The sequence below is a fragment of the Channa argus genome, chromosome 5, assembly GCF_033026475.1.
Source record: "Channa argus isolate prfri chromosome 5, Channa argus male v1.0, whole genome shotgun sequence".
Lineage (NCBI taxonomy): Eukaryota > Metazoa > Chordata > Actinopteri > Anabantiformes > Channidae > Channa > Channa argus.
Window position 1 is genome coordinate 26,145,712 of NC_090201.1, and position 18,476 is coordinate 26,164,187.

An 18,476-nucleotide genomic window follows, 5' to 3' on the forward strand; every position below is an offset into this window, starting at 1 on the left:
CACACTCCTAGGTACCATCTAGCCAAATATACTGTAGTGGCAATTTGCTTGTGTATGGTTCACATATTTTTCATTGTCTGGAGATGTACATTTCAGGTTCAGTAATGAATTGCCCATTTGAGACTGTACTTATACACCATGTAAAATTGCATAATCAAGCAGTGAGTCCAGTAAAAAGATGAATGGGGTTTGAACCCATGTTCTTTGGTGAATGAGACCTACACTTTACCACTTAACCACCATGCTGCCATGAAAGGCTTTTTCAACTTAACCTCACAGACGTAGCTTAATGTAGTATAATAGCAAATGATTATCAATAATATAATATCACTGTAGCATGAACTCTTAAAATTTTCCATAAATTTCTCCCGAAAGTCAAATATAACCTTTTGTGAGCACTGTATATATTCCTCATATTCTGATTAAAACAACAAGAGACGAAGTAAAAATATAATAAGAAAAATGCAAAAATTAAATACAAAATCTGGTAAAATTTAAAAGTTGATTACAGCGATCACTTCATAACATCCAGCATCAGGTCATTGAGTACAGTTGTGTGGATGACTGTAGTCCATAAGAAAAAAGGCTAATGTCAAATTTATAAGTGCTTGCTGTTTTTTTTTTTAACACAATAACAATAACATTTATTGTCCTGTGTCTAAGAGACCTGCAGCTTTAGCTTAGCATCCCACTGGCACTAAGAAAAATATTCTATTTGTTTTAAATACTCATAACTTAAAAGCCTTTGTTGTGTTTGGCACTATTAATTTCAGTCTGTCAATCACTCACTAATTTGAAACCTGTTCCTTTCTGTACTTTTGTATCACGAGCTCGTGTAAGTACACACAAGTTTCACATGATTACATATTTGCTTTACTGAACGGGATTATTAGCCTCCTTGAGTTTTAAAAATTCCAGGATGCAGAGAACAACTGGAAGCATTAATGGTGTCAGTACAGCCAAAGCCTGATGTAAACGTACTCAGTTAACACTGCACTCATTTCGCAGTCATGTTGTGTGCTGCTGGTTACATAGGTTCTCTTTAATGGAATGGAAAACCATACACACCATAGCAGAAACCGAAACCGCACCAGATGGGATTTTGAGTGCACCTACTGACTAATGTGACACAATAATCTTCTTTCTATGTTGGTTTCATCTATTTTACATCCCCATACATTTGAACATTGTGTTTTTTTTTAAATTTGATTAAATAGAAAGTGAATAAAGTCAAAAATAAATTAAAACCTAGAAATTAACATTTGCATAATTTATAAATTTGAAAATGTTTGGGGTTGTGGAAATGTACATGTCAGGGAAGGCACCAAATCAAGAAGTAGGAGATAGACTGAACGCATAGGTGCTTAGTTGTGGCCTTTATTGGAAAGTAAATTTTAGTTATTTGAAGGCATGGACGGGGATTGAACCCGTGATCTTTGGTTTACGAGACCAACGCCTTACCACTTGGCCACCACGCCTGCACTCACTGAAGTTGTGTTCCTCTACATCTCTGTTGGCAATCCTGCAGCCTTAAAGTAAAGGCTAGGTCTGAATGTTTTAAATTATCTTTTGATATTGCATTTACATTTACATTTAGTCCTTTAGCAGATGCTTTTATCCAAAGCGACTTTCAAGTGAGGTACAAGGCAGGAAGAATCTAAGTCAAGGAGAAAACATCAAAGCAGAGTCCTATCAGAAAAGTGTTAACACTTCACGAGATGCAAGTGTGAGAAAAAGGAAGGTGCATAGGAAGATGCGGAAGAGTTCTGTTTTCAGCAGTGTTTTGACTATTGGGAGAGAGTCTGCTGAGCGTGCGGAGTTTGGTAGCTTGTTCCAGGGTTTGACTGTGGATACAGGTAACCCCATTAACAAAGGGTTGAGACAATGAGCTGGGTTGTCTGTTCCTTGTGGTAGGCTCTGATCTTTCTGATGTAGAGGGCAAATCTGCATGGCCTAGAAACAGAGAGCACAGTTGGTCGTCGATGATGAGCCCCAGATTTCCAACTTAGTGGGGACAATCTCTGTAGATCGAGTGTTGATGTTAATGTGGTTTTGCGTCAAAGGTCGGGCTGGGAAGACAGGGACTTCTGTCTTGGAGCGGTTGAGCTGAAGATGTCTCTCTCTAGTCCAGGTAAAGATGTCTGTGAGACAGGCAGACATGCGTGATGAGACAGTGGAGTCGTCCGGTGGAAAGGACAGGACAAGCTGTGTGTCGTCAACATAGCAGTGATAGGAAAGGCCACGTGAGCGGATGATAGAACCCAGGGATGTAGTATAGACAGAAAAAAGAAGAGGATCAAAAACTAAACCCTGCAGCGCACTGGTAGAGAGTATATGAGAGAGAGAAACATCCCCCGCCAGGACACCTTGAAGGTCCGTCCCGATAGGTAAGACCGAAGCCAGGGTAGAGCCAATCTAGAGATGCCCAAGACAGAGAGTGTGGACAAGAGTATCTGATGGTTCACAGTGTCAAACGCTGCATATAGATCGAGTAGGATTAAGACAGAAGACTGACCTGTGGCTTTTACAGCTCGGAGAGATTCCACGACAGTCAGGAGTGCTGATTCTGTGGAGTGAACCCTCTTGAAGCCAGACTAGTTGACATTGAGGAAGTTGTTATTGGAAAGAAAGTCTGAGAGTTGATTAAAGACTGCTCGTTTCGTTGTCTTGGCCAGAAATGGCAGAAGAGAGACAGGTCGGTAATTCTCCACAAGTGAGGGATCAACAGAATGCTTCTTGAGCAGTGGGGTAATCTGGGCCAGCTTGAATGATGTCGGAAAAGTGCCTGCGTTGAGAGATGTGTTGATGATTTGTGTAATTGCTGGCATTAGTGCGGGTGCAACTGCAACTGCTGGAAGGAGAGAGGAAGAAATCGCATCCAGAGAGCAGGTCGGATGGTTAGAGAGGAGAGGAGGAAAATGATGAGAGCGATGCAGTGAAGCAAAATACTTTTTAAAATTTTTTGTTAAGGGGTTAATTTGAATTTGAAGGCATGGATGGGAATTGAACCCATGATCTTTGGTGTACGAGACCAACGCCTTACCACTTGGCCACCACGCCTTTGCTTAGATGAGTTATGTTCCCCTACATCTCTGTTATAAATCCTGGAGACTTTGAAGAAATAGACTTAGCTAGAATGTTTCAGATTATCTACTGATATTGACAGCTAACTAGTTGACCGACTTCTCTAAACACATCAAACTCAACTCCTCTTTATGGATGCGCTTAGTTATACCATCAGAAGGAATTGGTACACTAACTACTTGACTTGACAAATATGAGTACCTTATTTACTTTCAGCAATGCCTTACCAAAAACTAAACTTTTGGTCTATGACACCAACGACTTCAACGACTTAGAGGAGTGTTAGCAGTCAAGGAGACTTTAAAAGTAAATGTTAAGGCTCAATGTTTGTGATTATGTTTTGAGATTGACAGCTTGCCCCTTACAAATCATTTTGAGAATGTGGCTGCAGAATCTAACAGCACAATACCACACACTCTTAGTTTAAACTTTATCAGAACAGAAACACTGCTTTGAACTCGTGGTTTAAACAGATGTTTCCAATTTGAAGGCATGGATGGGGATTGAACCCATGATCTTTGTTTTACGAGACCAACGCCTTACCACTTGGCCACCACCTTGGCCACCACCACTCCTCAGTCTCAGGATTAAACTGTGAAAAACAAAAAAAAAATCAAACGTCAAAAATCTATTTGTTATAAATCCTCATAAAATAAAAGCCTTTGTTGTGTTTGGCACTATTATTTTCAGTCTGTCAATCACTAACTAATTTGAAACCTGTTTCTTTCTGTACTTTTTTTTTGTATTGTATCACGAGCTCGTGTAAGTACACACAAGTTTCACATGATTAAATATTTGATATACTGAACATGATTATTAGCCTCCTTGAGTTGTAAAAATTCCAGGATGCGGAGAACAACTGGAAGCATTAATGGTGTCAGTACAGCCAAAGCCTGATGTAAACTTACTCAGTTAACACTGCACTCATTTCGCAGTCATGTTGTGTGCTGCTGGTTACATAGGTTCTCTTTAACGGAATGGAAAACCATACACACCATAGCAGAAACTGAAACCGCACCAGATGGGATTTTGAGTGCACCTACTGACTAATGTGACACAATAATCTTCTTTCTATGTTGGTTTCATCTATATAACATCCCCATACATTTAAACATTGTATTTTTTTTATTTGATAAATAGAAAGTGAATAAAGTCAAAGTCAAAATTATATTAAAACCTAAAAACTTACATTTGCTTAATTTATAAATTTGTGAAGATGATTAGGGTTACGCATCACCTTAGCAATTTTGCCTCATCTTTACACACTCCTAGGGAGCATCTAGCCAAATATGATGCAGCTGTAATTTGCTTGTGTACAGTTCATATGTTTTATTGGAAACTAAATTTATGTTTTATGAGTATGGCTTCAATTTGAAGGCATGGATGGGGATCGAACCCATGATCTTTGGTTTACGAGACCAACGCCTTACCACTTGGCCACCACGCCTGCACTGACAGGTAATGTGTGCCTCTACAGCTGTGAATGTTTGAAATTATCTTTTGATATTGACAGCTAACTAGTTTCTAAATACATCAAACTCAAGTCCCTTTCATGGATGCCCTTAGTTATACCATCAGAGGAAATGGGGACACTAACTACTGGACTAAAGTGAGTACGTTAGTCACTTTTAGCAATGCAATGCATTACCAAAACAAATTTGATATTGTACAATGCAAACAGTTAAGGACATTCACAAATCACTTTCAGAGTGTGGCTACAGATTCTAACACTGCACTACCACACACTCTTAGTTTTTAACTAAGGTATCTAAAAACTGCTTTTGTTTGAAGAGGATGACCACTGCCAAGACCACTGCCATACCACTTGGCCACCACGCCTGCACTGGCAGGTGTTGTGTTTTCTCTCCATTTGTGTTAGCAATGCTGGACACTTGGACACTGTTTACAAATATCTTTTGATATTGACAGCTGACTAGTTGGCCTCTTACCCACTTCTCTAAACACATCAAACTCAAGTCCTCTTTATGGATGCGCTTAGTTATAACATCGGAAGAAATGGACTTGACAGAAGTCAGTACTTCAGTTACTTTCAGCAATGCCTTACCAAAATCAACGGTGTACAATGCAAACAGTTAAGGACATTGACAAATCACTTTCAGAGTGTGACTGCAGATTCTAACATCACAGGAGCTACACACTTAGTTTGGTGCTTTATCTGAAGCAAAATCCTGCTTTAAATTATTTTGTTAAGAATTTACACCTTTACCACTTGGTCACCACCTCTGCACTTACAGGAGTTGTGTTTCTCTACATCTGTGTTAGCAATCCTGGAGACTTAAAGAAAAGACAAAGCTTGAATGTTTCAGATCTTCTCTTTTGTCATGGACATCTTGAGCTTGTCTCTTTAGAGTTACTGTACCAGATAACAGCATTACAGTAGTCAAGATGAGAAGACATACAAGAGTGTGGATAGGGACAGACGCATTCTCCCGGGTGAGAGAAGGAAGAAGGCAAGTGATTCTTTATGATTCTATTGACATGGGATTAAAAACTTAAGGTGCTATTGCGGAGAAGACCCACATTTTTAAACTGGAGGAAGGGAAGACAAAGAACCCATCAGAATTGAAAGGCATGGATGGAGATTGGGGATTGACCTTCAGTTTATGACACTAACACCCAACCACCTGGCCACCATGCCACAAAACGGAGCCAACAAAACTTCCGAAACTGGTAGCCTAACTTTACAAGGTTTACAGTCCTGCAGGGTTGAAAACATATGACTAAGCCTGAGCATTTAATTTATTCAATATTGACTTTACTGAGATGGATTATTAGCCTTCTTTAGTTCTTAAAATAACAGGATGTCGAGAACAAATGAAGCCTTGATGATGCCAGTACAGTCAAAGCTTGAAGTAACCTTAAGCCTGGAGCTTAGCCAGTAAATACTCGGTGCACTCCATTTGGCTAGGTTAGTCTGCCGCTTGTTACATAAGGCCTCTACAGGTTAGTATGTGTAAATGATCACCTAACCTGAAAGGAATGGCTTTGGAGTAGGAAAGATGCAGACATAACACAATATACTTCATCATCCAGCAAGACAGTGTAGTGGTCATTCAAATGCATGTAAGTCCCTGTTCCTGTGGGGTCAGTATGTAAGCAGAGCTGCATGTGTTTTGGTGTCTTAAGTGCTCACTAACGTGCAGAGGTGGTGATGTCTGCATGGTGCCATCACTGCAAGTACATTGTCCAATTCACAATGCAAAAAATCATTTGATCTGCTGTCAATACAACACAATAATTAGGGGTTGCTAGGCCCTTCTTTCTTAATGAGTATTGTAAAGAAAAACTATAGATAATTTAAGGTAGTCACATCTTATAAGCTCCACTGTCCCATTCATCTCCTGTATGTTCCTTAATTCTCTCTATGGGGATCTGCGGTGTACATCGGTGTAACATCATGAAAGTAGCGTTGACCAGTACATACTGAACTGCCCTGACGTGTAGGAAGAGATTTGAATCCACATTTCCATTTCAGTGGCTTCAGCTGTGTGCTTGTAGACTGCAGCCATAATGTAAGATGGCACTTGCAAACACACACATTCAGAATCAGAATGGCACGTTGCTGTCCTAAAAATGGTTGTATTGTCTCACTCTCTTGCTCCTTACATACATCATCAGCCTGAGCTACATTTATTGTCAGGTTAGTAAATCAGTGTCAAGCTGATGTCCTCAAATAAACAACTGCAAAGTGGAGCTTAAAGGTTGAAATTTCAGTACAATAAAAGAAAAAAATCAAAAACACCAACCTGTTCAGTGTTGCACATACACACACCTACAGGGAGACATCAAATTTACTAGCAACACCTCCAATGAGTACAGACATAGGATGAGGGATTCACTTTATTAATCAGTACAGGTCCACCTAAACTCACTCCATGTTAGCAGATACTATTAGGAACACTAGAAATAAGCTATGCCACCTGTCATTGGTTTTAAAGCAGAAATAAGATGACTTCTCTGATGGGTTAGAAAGAAGCAGCTGTGGCTCAGGAGGTTGAGCGTTTGATCCGCTAATCATAGGGCCAGCAGTGCCCTTGGGCAAGACCCAAATTGGATGACTAAACAACTACAAAACAAATGTTATTCCATTCAGATTCATTCTTAACTAAGATCTTCTCAAACATCATCCATGCCTCCCTTCACTATCTTAGCATGTATCTCAAAGCAGCTATATGCCTAAGTGGAGGACAGTTGCCAAGGCTGTACTTGGGTTAAAGCACAATAAGGTTTTTGTCACAGAAAACTAAATGGAATTTAGGGAATATTGCAATGGCAGTAGAACTCCTTGTTGTTTGAAGGAAATGAAAATGATTAGTCTGTTTCCATAATGGCAGTTTTTCTGTCTGTGTCCCATGGATGGACACATACCATCAAGCAAATGTCCATCAAATTTCAACAATTTAAACAACATTTTAGCCAAAAAAGGTATGCAGGTAACCCACTGTAACAATCATGGCAGGTTGACAACATACCTTACAGGATGGTGCCCACACCCTGCCACAGTTAACACAGAGTGATGCAACTTCATATTAACTATTCAGTCTCTACTTGCAGACACAGGGTATAATAAAGTCAGTTTTTATTTTTTTTAATTTTTTTTATCAAAACAGGAGTTAGAGACAGGAGACACCAGTTTGTATTCTGTTTGATATGAGTCACAGTTCTTACTTTAGTGATCTTCATCTAACCAAACAGACATAACAGTCTAGTCTGTTAGTCCGGGTTAGTTTACCCTTTACAAAACCAATTAGAAAACATTGAAGTAACTAGTAGTGTGTGTGTGTGTCCCCAGGAATCAACAAGAATGTGTGTGAAATACCAAAATTCTATTTAAATTAGATCTTTATCGACCATCTTGATTAATATCCTCAATGGTCCCCAATTAGCAGAGTGGAGACAGGATTTAATTGTTAACATTTTAGGGGAAGCATTAGCAGTCAAATCTTAAAATATCGCACCGGATTGTTTTTCATGTCCCCCACAGGATGGTCCCCACACGTGATGGTCAAAACTGTGGTCCCCAACAACCACGGAAACTAGTATGTGTGTGTGCCCCACGTCCCTTTCCAGCTGCGTTTCTTTGCAGCTCACTCGGTGTTTGACGGAAGAAAGACAACACGTGCGCTCCAGTAGCCTTTACCTGTGGGGCGGATTCCTCACTGATTAGCAGTTTCTATCTGACTGTGGAGCTGGGACGTTCTACCTGGGCTTTGGGCTACCTGTGAACGAGGAGGAGCCAGCGGGGGGGTGAAGGAGACTGGCTCGTGTGTGGAAACCCAGAGAAGAGGTGGAGCCTTCTCTGACGTGACGTGGGGCCGCGGAGGCGATATCTACACGCAGTTGAGCTGCTGCGTTTCAGAAGGAGCCTGGACGGAGGCAGAAACCGATCCGAGAGAGACAGCGAGACTGAAGCATCAGTGTTCAGTCACACAGCGTAATCAGCCTGCGTGTACATCCGACCTTTGGTATTTTAGACACAGCTGGAGCTTTAAACCCATCCTACGGTCTCTTCTTCCAATCCTGCAACCTGTGTGTGTCATGTTTCGCCCGGCTGCGGCGGTGTTGGCGGCGCTAGTCTCCGGTCTGTGGTGCGGACTGTGCGCGGCGGGGACGAGCCAGCAGCTCAATTACAGACCCATCATCGGTAAGATTCCGCCGCACGGAGCTTTGTGTGTGTCCGTCCAGCTGCAGAAGGCGCCTGCACAGGTCGGATTATGACAGCTCTTATGTAATTCCCATCCAGAATGTTCGAGAAAAGGTGTGTGTGTGTGTGTGTGTGTGTGTGCTTACTATAATGCCCTGTCGTTCTATACCAGCAAATGGTGGTTGTTTAGGAACACGCGTGCCCGATAGTACACATCTGTGTATCTGTGTACTCTGGCGATGTTCGCTTTATGTTTGATACCGAGCTTCTTCATTGGTGAGTGGAAGCAAAGCAGCGTTAGAGTATTTTCACTATATGCTGGTATGCAGTCATTTTTCACTCTTTGGCTTCCTGAACTTGAACTTTGCGTTGGTTCCCTCTTCTCCTCACTCGACACGAGTAGTTTAGTAATAAAACAGAAAAAAAACCAAAAAAAAACATAATTTATGTACATTACCATTATTCAATTAATGTCCCCAAACATGAAGCAGCACTGGTCCACAGAAAACGACAAAGAGGGGAAAAAAATTAATTTTACTATTAATGCTTTAAGTAAAATGTAAATCATGTACTTATGTAGAAATTTCAGTGGGCAGTTTTTGAGTACTGCATCCACCACTGCTCATTCATATTTTTAGGTGTACTATAAAATGCATGTACTGTAGTAAAACATTTTGCAACACCTGGTTCTTACGCCAGGGAGTCAAAAGAAGAAGAACATGATGATGATGATGGTTGACGATGACGATTATTTGGGTGTTTTACAGGTTTGTGTAATTCAGTGCTTATTTAGTTTTTTCCCACAGTAACAACAGTTTCTGCCACAGGCTACTGTATTGCACAATATCACTGTGTGTTCAGAACATATAGAACAGTGCATCCGTATCTGACTCACGGCTACATTTTTTTGATATGATTTACAGAACTATAACAAGTGCATTTTGTTGCCTCGAGCAAACTTGCTGCAATCATGGTGGTGTGAAGTGAGACAGGGTTTTCGACATCAAGACCATGACTCATGACCTGTGGTTAGAACTAAGTACACTATGCTACACTAAGGATACTACTGTGTTGCCTCATTGAGGTGTTTACATGTTACATTGTTATAAGAAGCAAACATGTAACAATGGGTGTGTGTCTGTTTTTCTAAATTCTATGACTAACACAATTTTGTAGTGTGGAGATTTTTATCCGAACCCTAGACACTGAATGTTGCTCATAACAAAGTTCGGATAACTTTGGTCATTTACCACATCGACAATCCTCAAAAAGGCACTAGAACCAACAATGTATTGCATGTTCAGTCTGCAACCTGAATTAGGTGATTAAGTTTTATTTTTAATTTTTTAATTTTTCGTAAACCTCGACACACTATTCCACAGGGTTTTTGATTCAAAAACATCATTGGTTGAGGCTTTTTTTTTTTGTTTTACCCCAAATTCTCAGAATCTCTAAAATTCCAGAGCTCCCACCTATGCAGTTGGATCATTTGAGGTAACATTTTCCAAAAAACTTTGTGAGTAATAAACATGTCATCCAATGGTCTGATTACCTGGTTCATGCGTTTTTAACCGTTTTTCAAAACCAGAGCTCTACTGCACATAAGAACAAGCTACTCCAGGTGGCTGACTTATGGACATTTCTCAAGAGAGGCAATGTGGTGTTGTTGTTGTTTTAGTGTCTGTGCGGTGGGAAAATGGAAGTTATTTCCATGTGATCCACAAAAGTAAGTAAGTTGTGAGGTTTAAATTTCATTATACTACTTGGGGTTTGCACCTTCAGCCGGACAACAAGTTCAGGTTTGTGTGCACATAGTTTTGCGGCCAACCAAGATAAACATTTTTTTATGGACTTTATGTATACCTACCTATGGAAGCCTGACTTAAATTTATTACTTCTTTATTATTTTGAAATGCAGGCTATACATTTTTTTTCCCCCAGTGGCAGAAACAGGCTTCCATACCTATCAAATATTGGATGTTCCTTTACTATGTGTTTATTTTGCCCTAGGTGTGTTGGCACAGGAAAACCTTCCAGGAGATCAGCTTGCTCGAGGCTCTTCTTACATCGCCGCCTCCTATGTCAAATATCTAGAGGGAGCTGGAGCCAGGGTTGTACCCATCAGGTAGAGCCATTTCATTTCCATTCATTGTTGGTTCTGTTGGTGTACGTATGCTATTGACCAGAAACCTCAATTTTAAATCAAAACCACTTGCAATGCTCAAGGAGGTTACAGTGTTGTTGATGTTGAGATTACTGCAGAGGAAAATTGCAGCAGCGAAGAGCTTCTCTTCGAAGTGGTCTGCCTCTCTTATACACTGCAACATGTTGACCTGCATCAATGTTGACTCCAATAATTCAAACAATATAACGTCTCTTGTGTGCTGTGTACGGCCTATAGGCAAATAAAGCTTCCGGTTATGTGCAGTGACGTTTCCTTTTATTTGCACTGACTTTACTCACATCCAAACACATCAGGTACTTTGACTGAAAGCTTTGAGTCAGCTGACGGACAACATTTTAAAGGTAGTTTGGTTAGAAAGTAATGTTGTTGTTTTTTTTTAACCGTAGCCGCTAATAGCGCTTCTCAATAATCCGTTGTTCTAATTCTGGCCAGAAAAGACAAATGATTCAAAAGTGGAGTATTAGAGGCCATCTGTGTCAAACTGGGTGGACCATGACACCACTTATCACCCCTGGACAATGCAATCTTGACACCCATTCATAAAGATTGTTTCTCCTCTGGTTTGTTAGGTGGAAAATGGAGAAGGTGAGAGCCAGGAGAGATTTTACATCCAAAAAACTTGAAGAAACATTTTAGATGATTTCTTTGGATTATGTACCGTATACCAAATTAAGATCACCAACAACTACAGTTACGGGTGGTAATGTTCTGTGGAAAATGGCCTTTAAAGCTAAATTTTTAACACTGTTTTTGTTTATCATAGTCTATTAATAATGAAATGCAGTAAAAACATAATGTGTTTTTGATGCAATACATTTAACTTTGCTTGACATACATGTAAGACTATGGGTTTTATCAGCTTTTTTTCACCATCTTTGTCTTATTTTGTTCATCAGGATTAATCGCACGGAAGAAGAATATGTCAAATTATTCAACTCAATAAATGGGTGAGTGGACCAAAGTTTTGTTGTGTGTTCGATCAGTCCACATGCATAAAGTAATCTGATACTACTAAGCAGTAAGTGGCCTTATGTTGTTATTACCCAGAACACATTTCTGCATCATCCTCACAACGTTAGGGGTCACACAGTCCCCCCCCAAAAAAGTATTAAAACAGCAAAGCCAACCCTTTGGAATTAGTTGCCAACTGAAAACATTTGGGTTAAAGATAAATATGTGACCAAGGTTTTATCCAGGATGCTTCCTGATGCTTCTGATTGAGGTAGGGATCAGGTAGGGATGCAGAAGGCCACAGGATCGAATCCCATGCCTCCATGTGTGACCCCACCCAGCCATCAAGAGCCACTTTGGTGCTGATTCTGAGCCTGCATTAAATGGGAGGGTTGCGACAGGAAGGGCATCCCGGGTAAAAACAAAAGACCTCATGCAGAATCAACCTGCGGAACACATTCCACTGTGGCGACACCTGAAGGGACAAGATGAAAAATACTGATCATTTGGTTTTCTGACCATTCTAATTAAATATTATATATTTTTTTCTATCATAAGTGAAGTTTAGACACAGGTGGAGTGATATCAATTTCTTTTCTCTCCCAGCATGTTGCCTGAATGTTTAATGGAGAACGTGGTGTCTTCTCAGGTTATTGCTGCCGGGAGGAGACGTAGATATTCAGACGTCACTGTTCACCCGAGCTGCCAAGATCTTTTACAGCTTGGCTCTGAAGGTAGGATATCTGCCACGTGTAATGTTAATACTATAAACTTCTCTGTGCTTCATGCTTTTTTTTTCCTATTGTGATATTAGAGGACAGTTTATTTTAAGCTAAGCATACCTGCACTTTGTGGTAATTAATACTCTGCTTTTTGGCATTTAAGGCACCTTCTGGATGACGTTTTAATAAATGTCCAGATTTTACTTTAAAACCTATGTACAGAGCAAATACTAAGTGATTATGAAGCAAGAGATGTTCACACATGAAGCCTCGATTGGTCCACACAGGTGTCCAACCAGCATCAAAGTACGATACTATCAACTTTCCTGTGATTTTCCGCCTTCACACCTTCTTAAAATTTAAAAAGGTCTTAAACAACTGATGAACTTACTCCTTCACATAACAGTACTAATTATACAACCCGACGTGCACAGTCAAATAACTGGATATTCAAGCACACTCCATAAGCCATAAACACACATTTCAACAAGGTTATGCTAACATACCTGAGGCAGCCAGTCTCTGTTTCCTCCAATCATCCTCCAGGCATTAATAAACAGCCACTTTTAACTTTCCCCCTTTTTTTTCCCTCTGTTAGTCGCTGCTATTTGGCTGAACCAGTGAATGAAGGGACTAGTCCTGAACCAAAAAAAGTAGATAGGTAGATGGCTTCCTGTCCACATTACCCAGCAGTCCCTGGTGTTTATACATCTACATTTCCTCTCTGTCTTTGTATCTGCATGTTTCCTTTTGATATTATTTATTTCCCATTTCTGTTACCATTAATCGGAATTTTGTATTTTCAACAGCAAGAACTTTTAGTAATAATCTTTAGTTTGTCACCGCAGACACCAAGGCAAGAGGAGCCACTGGGTCAAACACAGATCAACCAGTGATTTGACTTGATTAAAATAATGAATTTATGTTTATTACTTTTTAACTATTTTTACCAGCAAATTGTTTATTAAATATTATATTCTTGTTTAAAAAAATGTGGTGCAGCAACCTTTGCGTTCAACAGTAACCTCTCAAATCCGTTTCAACTTTTCCTTTTGTCGATCTTCATTTACAGGCCAATGATGCTGGGGACTACTTTCCAATCTGGGGAACCTGTCAGGGCTTCCAGCAGCTGTCTGTCCTCACGGCCAACAAAAACCTGCTCACCCTCACTGACACCAAGGCTGTGGCTCTACCTCTGACATTCACATCAGGTATTCATTCTGACTTTGGCCTCTGTGCTCGCTTTGCCTTCAAGTAAATGTGATCTTCATGGTTATTTAATCCGGCAACAATCATAAAGACAAAATCAGCTACAGAATCATAGCTATAAGATTAGTAATAAAGTTGGGCCGCAAATTCCCATTTTTATTGTCAAATTGTTTCTTTTAAACTCTGAGATGAAACAGATGAATGCATCAAAAGGATGGTGTAAATGATATTTTGAGCCTTACTTAAGCAGCCAGACAAATCAGAGTAACAGCTAATCATCAATGTCTGATGACTAATCTCTCCATTTTATTGACATCAAATATTATTATTATTATTTACAAAGATGGTGGGATTCCTTTTAAAGGCATCCAGCTAGAAAATACTAAAAGAGCAATGCTTCTTGTTCCTGTTTGCTCACAACCTGCATTGTGGCTGTGACTCACAGCACCATCAGTCCTGGTGTCAGATGTAGAATATGGGTGGATCCTATGCAAATCAAATGGCTCTGTTCATCAACTGCACCAAAGCCTTTTAGATTTCACATTTGACTATAAATTGCTTTTCTATATTCTCAAATAATGTAACTAATATGGAAGATAATATTAGATTTCCTTAAACATACCTTTAACACTTGTAAACTTCAGTCACTGCTTAGTTTGGTAGGATGGGGGCGGATCTATTGTGGGCAGATCCACTCACAGATGATGAATGTTAGAAAAAAAACCAAAAAGCAAAATCAACAACTTTAAAATTAAAGAGTTTTAGGTATAAAAGTTTTATATTTCTTCTTCACAAATCTCTATCTTTCCCCTAGTGGCCCAGTCTAGCCGTCTGTTTCGGACTTTTCCCAAGGATCTGATGCAGTCTCTGGCTCAGCAAAACATCACCCCCAACTTCCACAGCTGGAGTCTGTCGATGCAGGTTTTTACTTTAATTTTTGTCTCACCTCATAAACCTCATGTTTGTGGTATAAAGTTGCGCTATCCCTCACAGTTATTGTCCAAGTGGCAAGTATTGCTCATTTAGTGCATAAATTATAGGTTTAAAACCCTATTCTGTCTTTTTTTTTTTTATCTTCCCTGTGACCTTCTTCTTACGTACACATTTTACACTAGAGTTGTCCTCACATCAAGGACAGGAACTATGCTTAGGGTAGCGTCAAAGATAACAGTTTGTGGAAAGCAGAGAAACAAAACTGGAAGTGTTGTTCTCCTGTTACAAAAAGGCATTATGAGGCATAAAGTCTTCAGTAGGGATCTAAAAAGCATGTTATACCGACGGCTTATCCCCAATGAGATGACTTGATCATATACTTCTGTTCTTTAAGGTGAACAGGTGTAGATGGAGACGTAACCCCTTGCTTCACAAGTCCAGTGCTTTAACACTAGACCAGTATTACTCCACAAAGAATGAAAAAGATTGGTTTAACAAAGTGAATATCAAGGTTCAGTTGTTTACAAGAATGTGTTCCAGTTGGTCAGGGCTTCATCCGGATGGTTTATAGTTATTCTTAAGCTCACCTTGCAGCTACAACTTTATTTTGAAATGAATGCATTTGCCCCAACAGAACTACACCCGAAATGCTAAGCTGAGGAAGTTTTACAAGGTCCTATCCACAAACACTGATGGAAAGAAAGAATTCATCTCCACCATGGAAGGTACTGATCCTCGACACTTTGGAATTTGACTTGCACCCGTAGCAGTGCTGGGAATTTGGCATTTAGAGAACTGGCCACCAGGTGGCGCCAGCAGGTTTAGAGGAAAGTGGGACATAATCTAATGGCAAATGTTTCATTGAGGCATGTTTTGGAATTTTACAGCTCAAACTGTCGAATCGCTTTGAGAAAAAATTTCGACCATATCTTTACTTTCTTATTTGTGGAACAGCATTGAGCTGAAGAAACAGCTGATGATCACCGTGCTCCTGTTTGAAAAACAGTGTTTTGGAAAGATGTTGACAATGTTTCTGTCTTTCTTCAGCCTACCGTTACCCATTTTATGCGGTGCAGTGGCATCCTGAGAAAAGCCAGTTTGAGTGGATAGATAAGCCGGGTATGAGTCACTCCACCGCTGCAGTAACAGCCAGCTTCTACACGGCTGCATTCTTTGTCTCTGAAGGTAACGTGGCACCACCGTGTGCATTATTACCTCCATCAGCCTGTTGCCACCACTACTTGTTTGCCTATTTCTCTCCCAGTCGAGATTCACTGTGCTGTACTCTTCCACAACACCATTCTGCTCTCTTATTTCTAAATCATTCCTTTTTATTTCTGTAGCCATGAAGAGCAACCACCATTTCTCCAGTGCGGCGGAAGAAGAAAAGGCTCTCATCTACAACTACAGTCCCGTCTTCAAAGGCATCTATGCTATCTTCATACAGAACTATTACTTTGATTGATGGACACTTCGAAACAGACGTGGGCTCAGTCTGTAGCCCGAATCTGTCACTGGTTAAACATCTTGGCCCAATTTTCGATCCAAACTTGATGGACTCATCACTTACATTCGCCTCAAACACCACAACAATAATTAGCAGCTTAGCTTAGCTGATTTGCACGGCCGTATGTTATGCGTTGCCACAAAACAGGAATGAAGTGCAGGGAAAAGTAAAACACGTAGAAGGTAAAAGAAACTGTTATATTCCAGATAAAATAAAATAGAATGGGGGGGAAAATAGGAACACAAAATAGTACCACGCTGGGTTCAGTTTAAACTTAGGCTACAGTGTTCACCTCACTTATCAACATATATCTACAATCTAAATGTGATGCTCCTCTTCATTTATAAACAGTTGCAGAATTTATATACACCCATTACAAATATTTGATTACATACTGGTCTAATTAGAAAAATTCATCTCACAGTATATTTATGTCCAGCTACAGTCTTTTATCCAAACCACCTTGCATCTGATGATCTGAAATGATTAGGGTTCCTACTGCTGTTCAATCTCCAGCATTGTGAAGGAGAGATTGGAGTCAACATAAAATTTGGTTAAACTCAAGAATTCCAAACTAGTTTTCATGGCATCCTTTACCACAGGATATCGACTGCAGGTAAAATGTGAATGCTCTTAGAAAGTAATTTTTTTTTAATGCCCTACAAATATCTTTATGAATACAGCACATGGGATCAGTTACCAACCACCCACTCAAGTGCCAATATTTCCTAAGTCTTCTAAAATTCATTTAGATTTATATTTCATTTGAGTAATTATCTATACCTGACCTTTGTGAAACCTTCAAGCCGCTCATTAATCTTATTACACAATCACCAACTTAGTGTGTGTTTGTGAAACGTTGCAGTACAGCTCCCCATCTTATTTGGAAGCTATTATATTGTGTGTCATAGTATCACAAGCCTGTGTTAGTATACACAAGAATCAGATCCTTTAATTCTTTAAAGTCCAGGAGGTTGAGAAGAACTAGGAGCCTCTTCAGTGTCAGTACAGCAAAGCCTGATGGAAGTGCCACTTAAGCCTGGGCTTCAGCCAGTAAACACTGACTCATCTCATTTCCCATGTTGCATCTGATAATCAGCAGGAGGCTACTTATGGTCAGTTAGACTGTGACATATTGCAGCCTTAGTATGTTTTTACATTATCACTTTATGATTGTGTTGTTCCAAAAAGAGATTAATGACCCACAAAACTACACATGAGTGTTGAGAGAGTTGCATACAAGATTGTACTTTTGTGTCTCTATGGGTGTTTGAGTCTTTCTGGGTTGTTTCTTCTATAACATGCTGTCGAATGGCTCTTATATCGGAATGTTATCAGGATTTGGGGAATTTTCTTCACACTGACATTCATGCTTCTCTTCTTTAAGTTGTAACAGCCATGAGGTGAATCATGTTATACGCTTTATGCAAATGGAATGAGGATTTGACTTTACACGTATGCGGTTTTCTTATGTCAACGATATTCGTGGGATGAGTGGACTGTGTGGATCAGTTCTTGTCTGCATTTAAATTGTAACCTTGAATGTTCGATGTGGCATGTTGTCATTATGACCTAACGTCCTGTCTTTTGTGTCGTCTGTGTTTTTTTTTTTTCTTTTTTTCTTTTCTATCAGTCATTGTCGGGAAAACTAGTAAACCAAAACAATAAAGTTCTTTTTTGGAAAGCGATACAAATTTCTTGTCTAGTTTAATATGCATTCGTTATCTGTAACCACTTATCCTGGTTAGGGTCACAGGGGGCCTGGAGTCTATCCCAGCTGTCATGGTGCAGGGTACACGAGGCATTGGGTCTCGAAAAAAAACAAACAAGTCAGGTTTCACTGGCACCTGTGTGTTTGTGAGTCTTATTGTTTGAAAGGTTCAAAGTAGAAGTTATTCATATAAGTTGGGGTTTATGCTAAAAAGAGATAAACCAACACAGGTCCGATTTGGTGTCAAAGTCACGGTGATCAAATGTGAGGAGCTCGGTGTTGGACATGCACAGCGAGATAGGGGTTTGTCCACAGACTGGAAAGGTTAAAGTAGATTACTGCAAGATATCTGGACCTTTTTTCACTACCAGATTAATAGTGAGACAGACGTGGTGCTAGTCCTCAGGCTGCAGTACTGTTACTCTTTGACCTACTGGTACCTCTCACTAGGTCCACAAAGATCTGCATTCAATGCCCAGGAGGACACAAAGCTAAAGCTTAAACCCCAG

The 18,476-nt window shown here is 39.9% G+C and overlaps 1 protein-coding gene and 4 non-coding genes across 5 annotated transcripts; 1 reads left to right on the top strand and 4 right to left on the bottom strand.

Moving 5' to 3' along the window:
- Window positions 1-1,406: 1,406 nt before the first annotated feature.
- On the bottom strand, window positions 1,407-1,478 carry trnat-cgu (transfer RNA threonine (anticodon CGU)). The gene has a single exon. It is a non-coding gene; the product is annotated as a tRNA-Thr (tRNA).
- A 1,510-nt stretch (window positions 1,479-2,988) lies between these two features.
- Window positions 2,989-3,060, bottom strand: trnat-cgu (transfer RNA threonine (anticodon CGU)). The gene has a single exon. It is a non-coding gene; the product is annotated as a tRNA-Thr (tRNA).
- A 512-nt stretch (window positions 3,061-3,572) lies between these two features.
- trnat-cgu (transfer RNA threonine (anticodon CGU)) lies at window positions 3,573-3,648 on the bottom strand. The gene has a single exon. It is a non-coding gene; the product is annotated as a tRNA-Thr (tRNA).
- An 811-nt stretch (window positions 3,649-4,459) lies between these two features.
- Window positions 4,460-4,531, bottom strand: trnat-cgu (transfer RNA threonine (anticodon CGU)). Its single transcript has one exon. It is a non-coding gene; the product is annotated as a tRNA-Thr (tRNA).
- A 3,913-nt stretch (window positions 4,532-8,444) lies between these two features.
- zgc:171566 lies at window positions 8,445-17,950 on the top strand. The gene is made up of 9 exons (XM_067505045.1): window positions 8,445-8,749; window positions 10,760-10,874; window positions 11,831-11,881; window positions 12,535-12,619; window positions 13,680-13,818; window positions 14,631-14,737; window positions 15,384-15,474; window positions 15,797-15,934; window positions 16,093-17,950. Exons 1-9 carry the CDS (start codon window positions 8,644-8,646, stop codon window positions 16,212-16,214), a joined length of 954 nt encoding a protein of 317 aa, XP_067361146.1. The 5' UTR covers window positions 8,445-8,643; the 3' UTR covers window positions 16,215-17,950.
- Window positions 17,951-18,476: the final 526 nt, after the last annotated feature.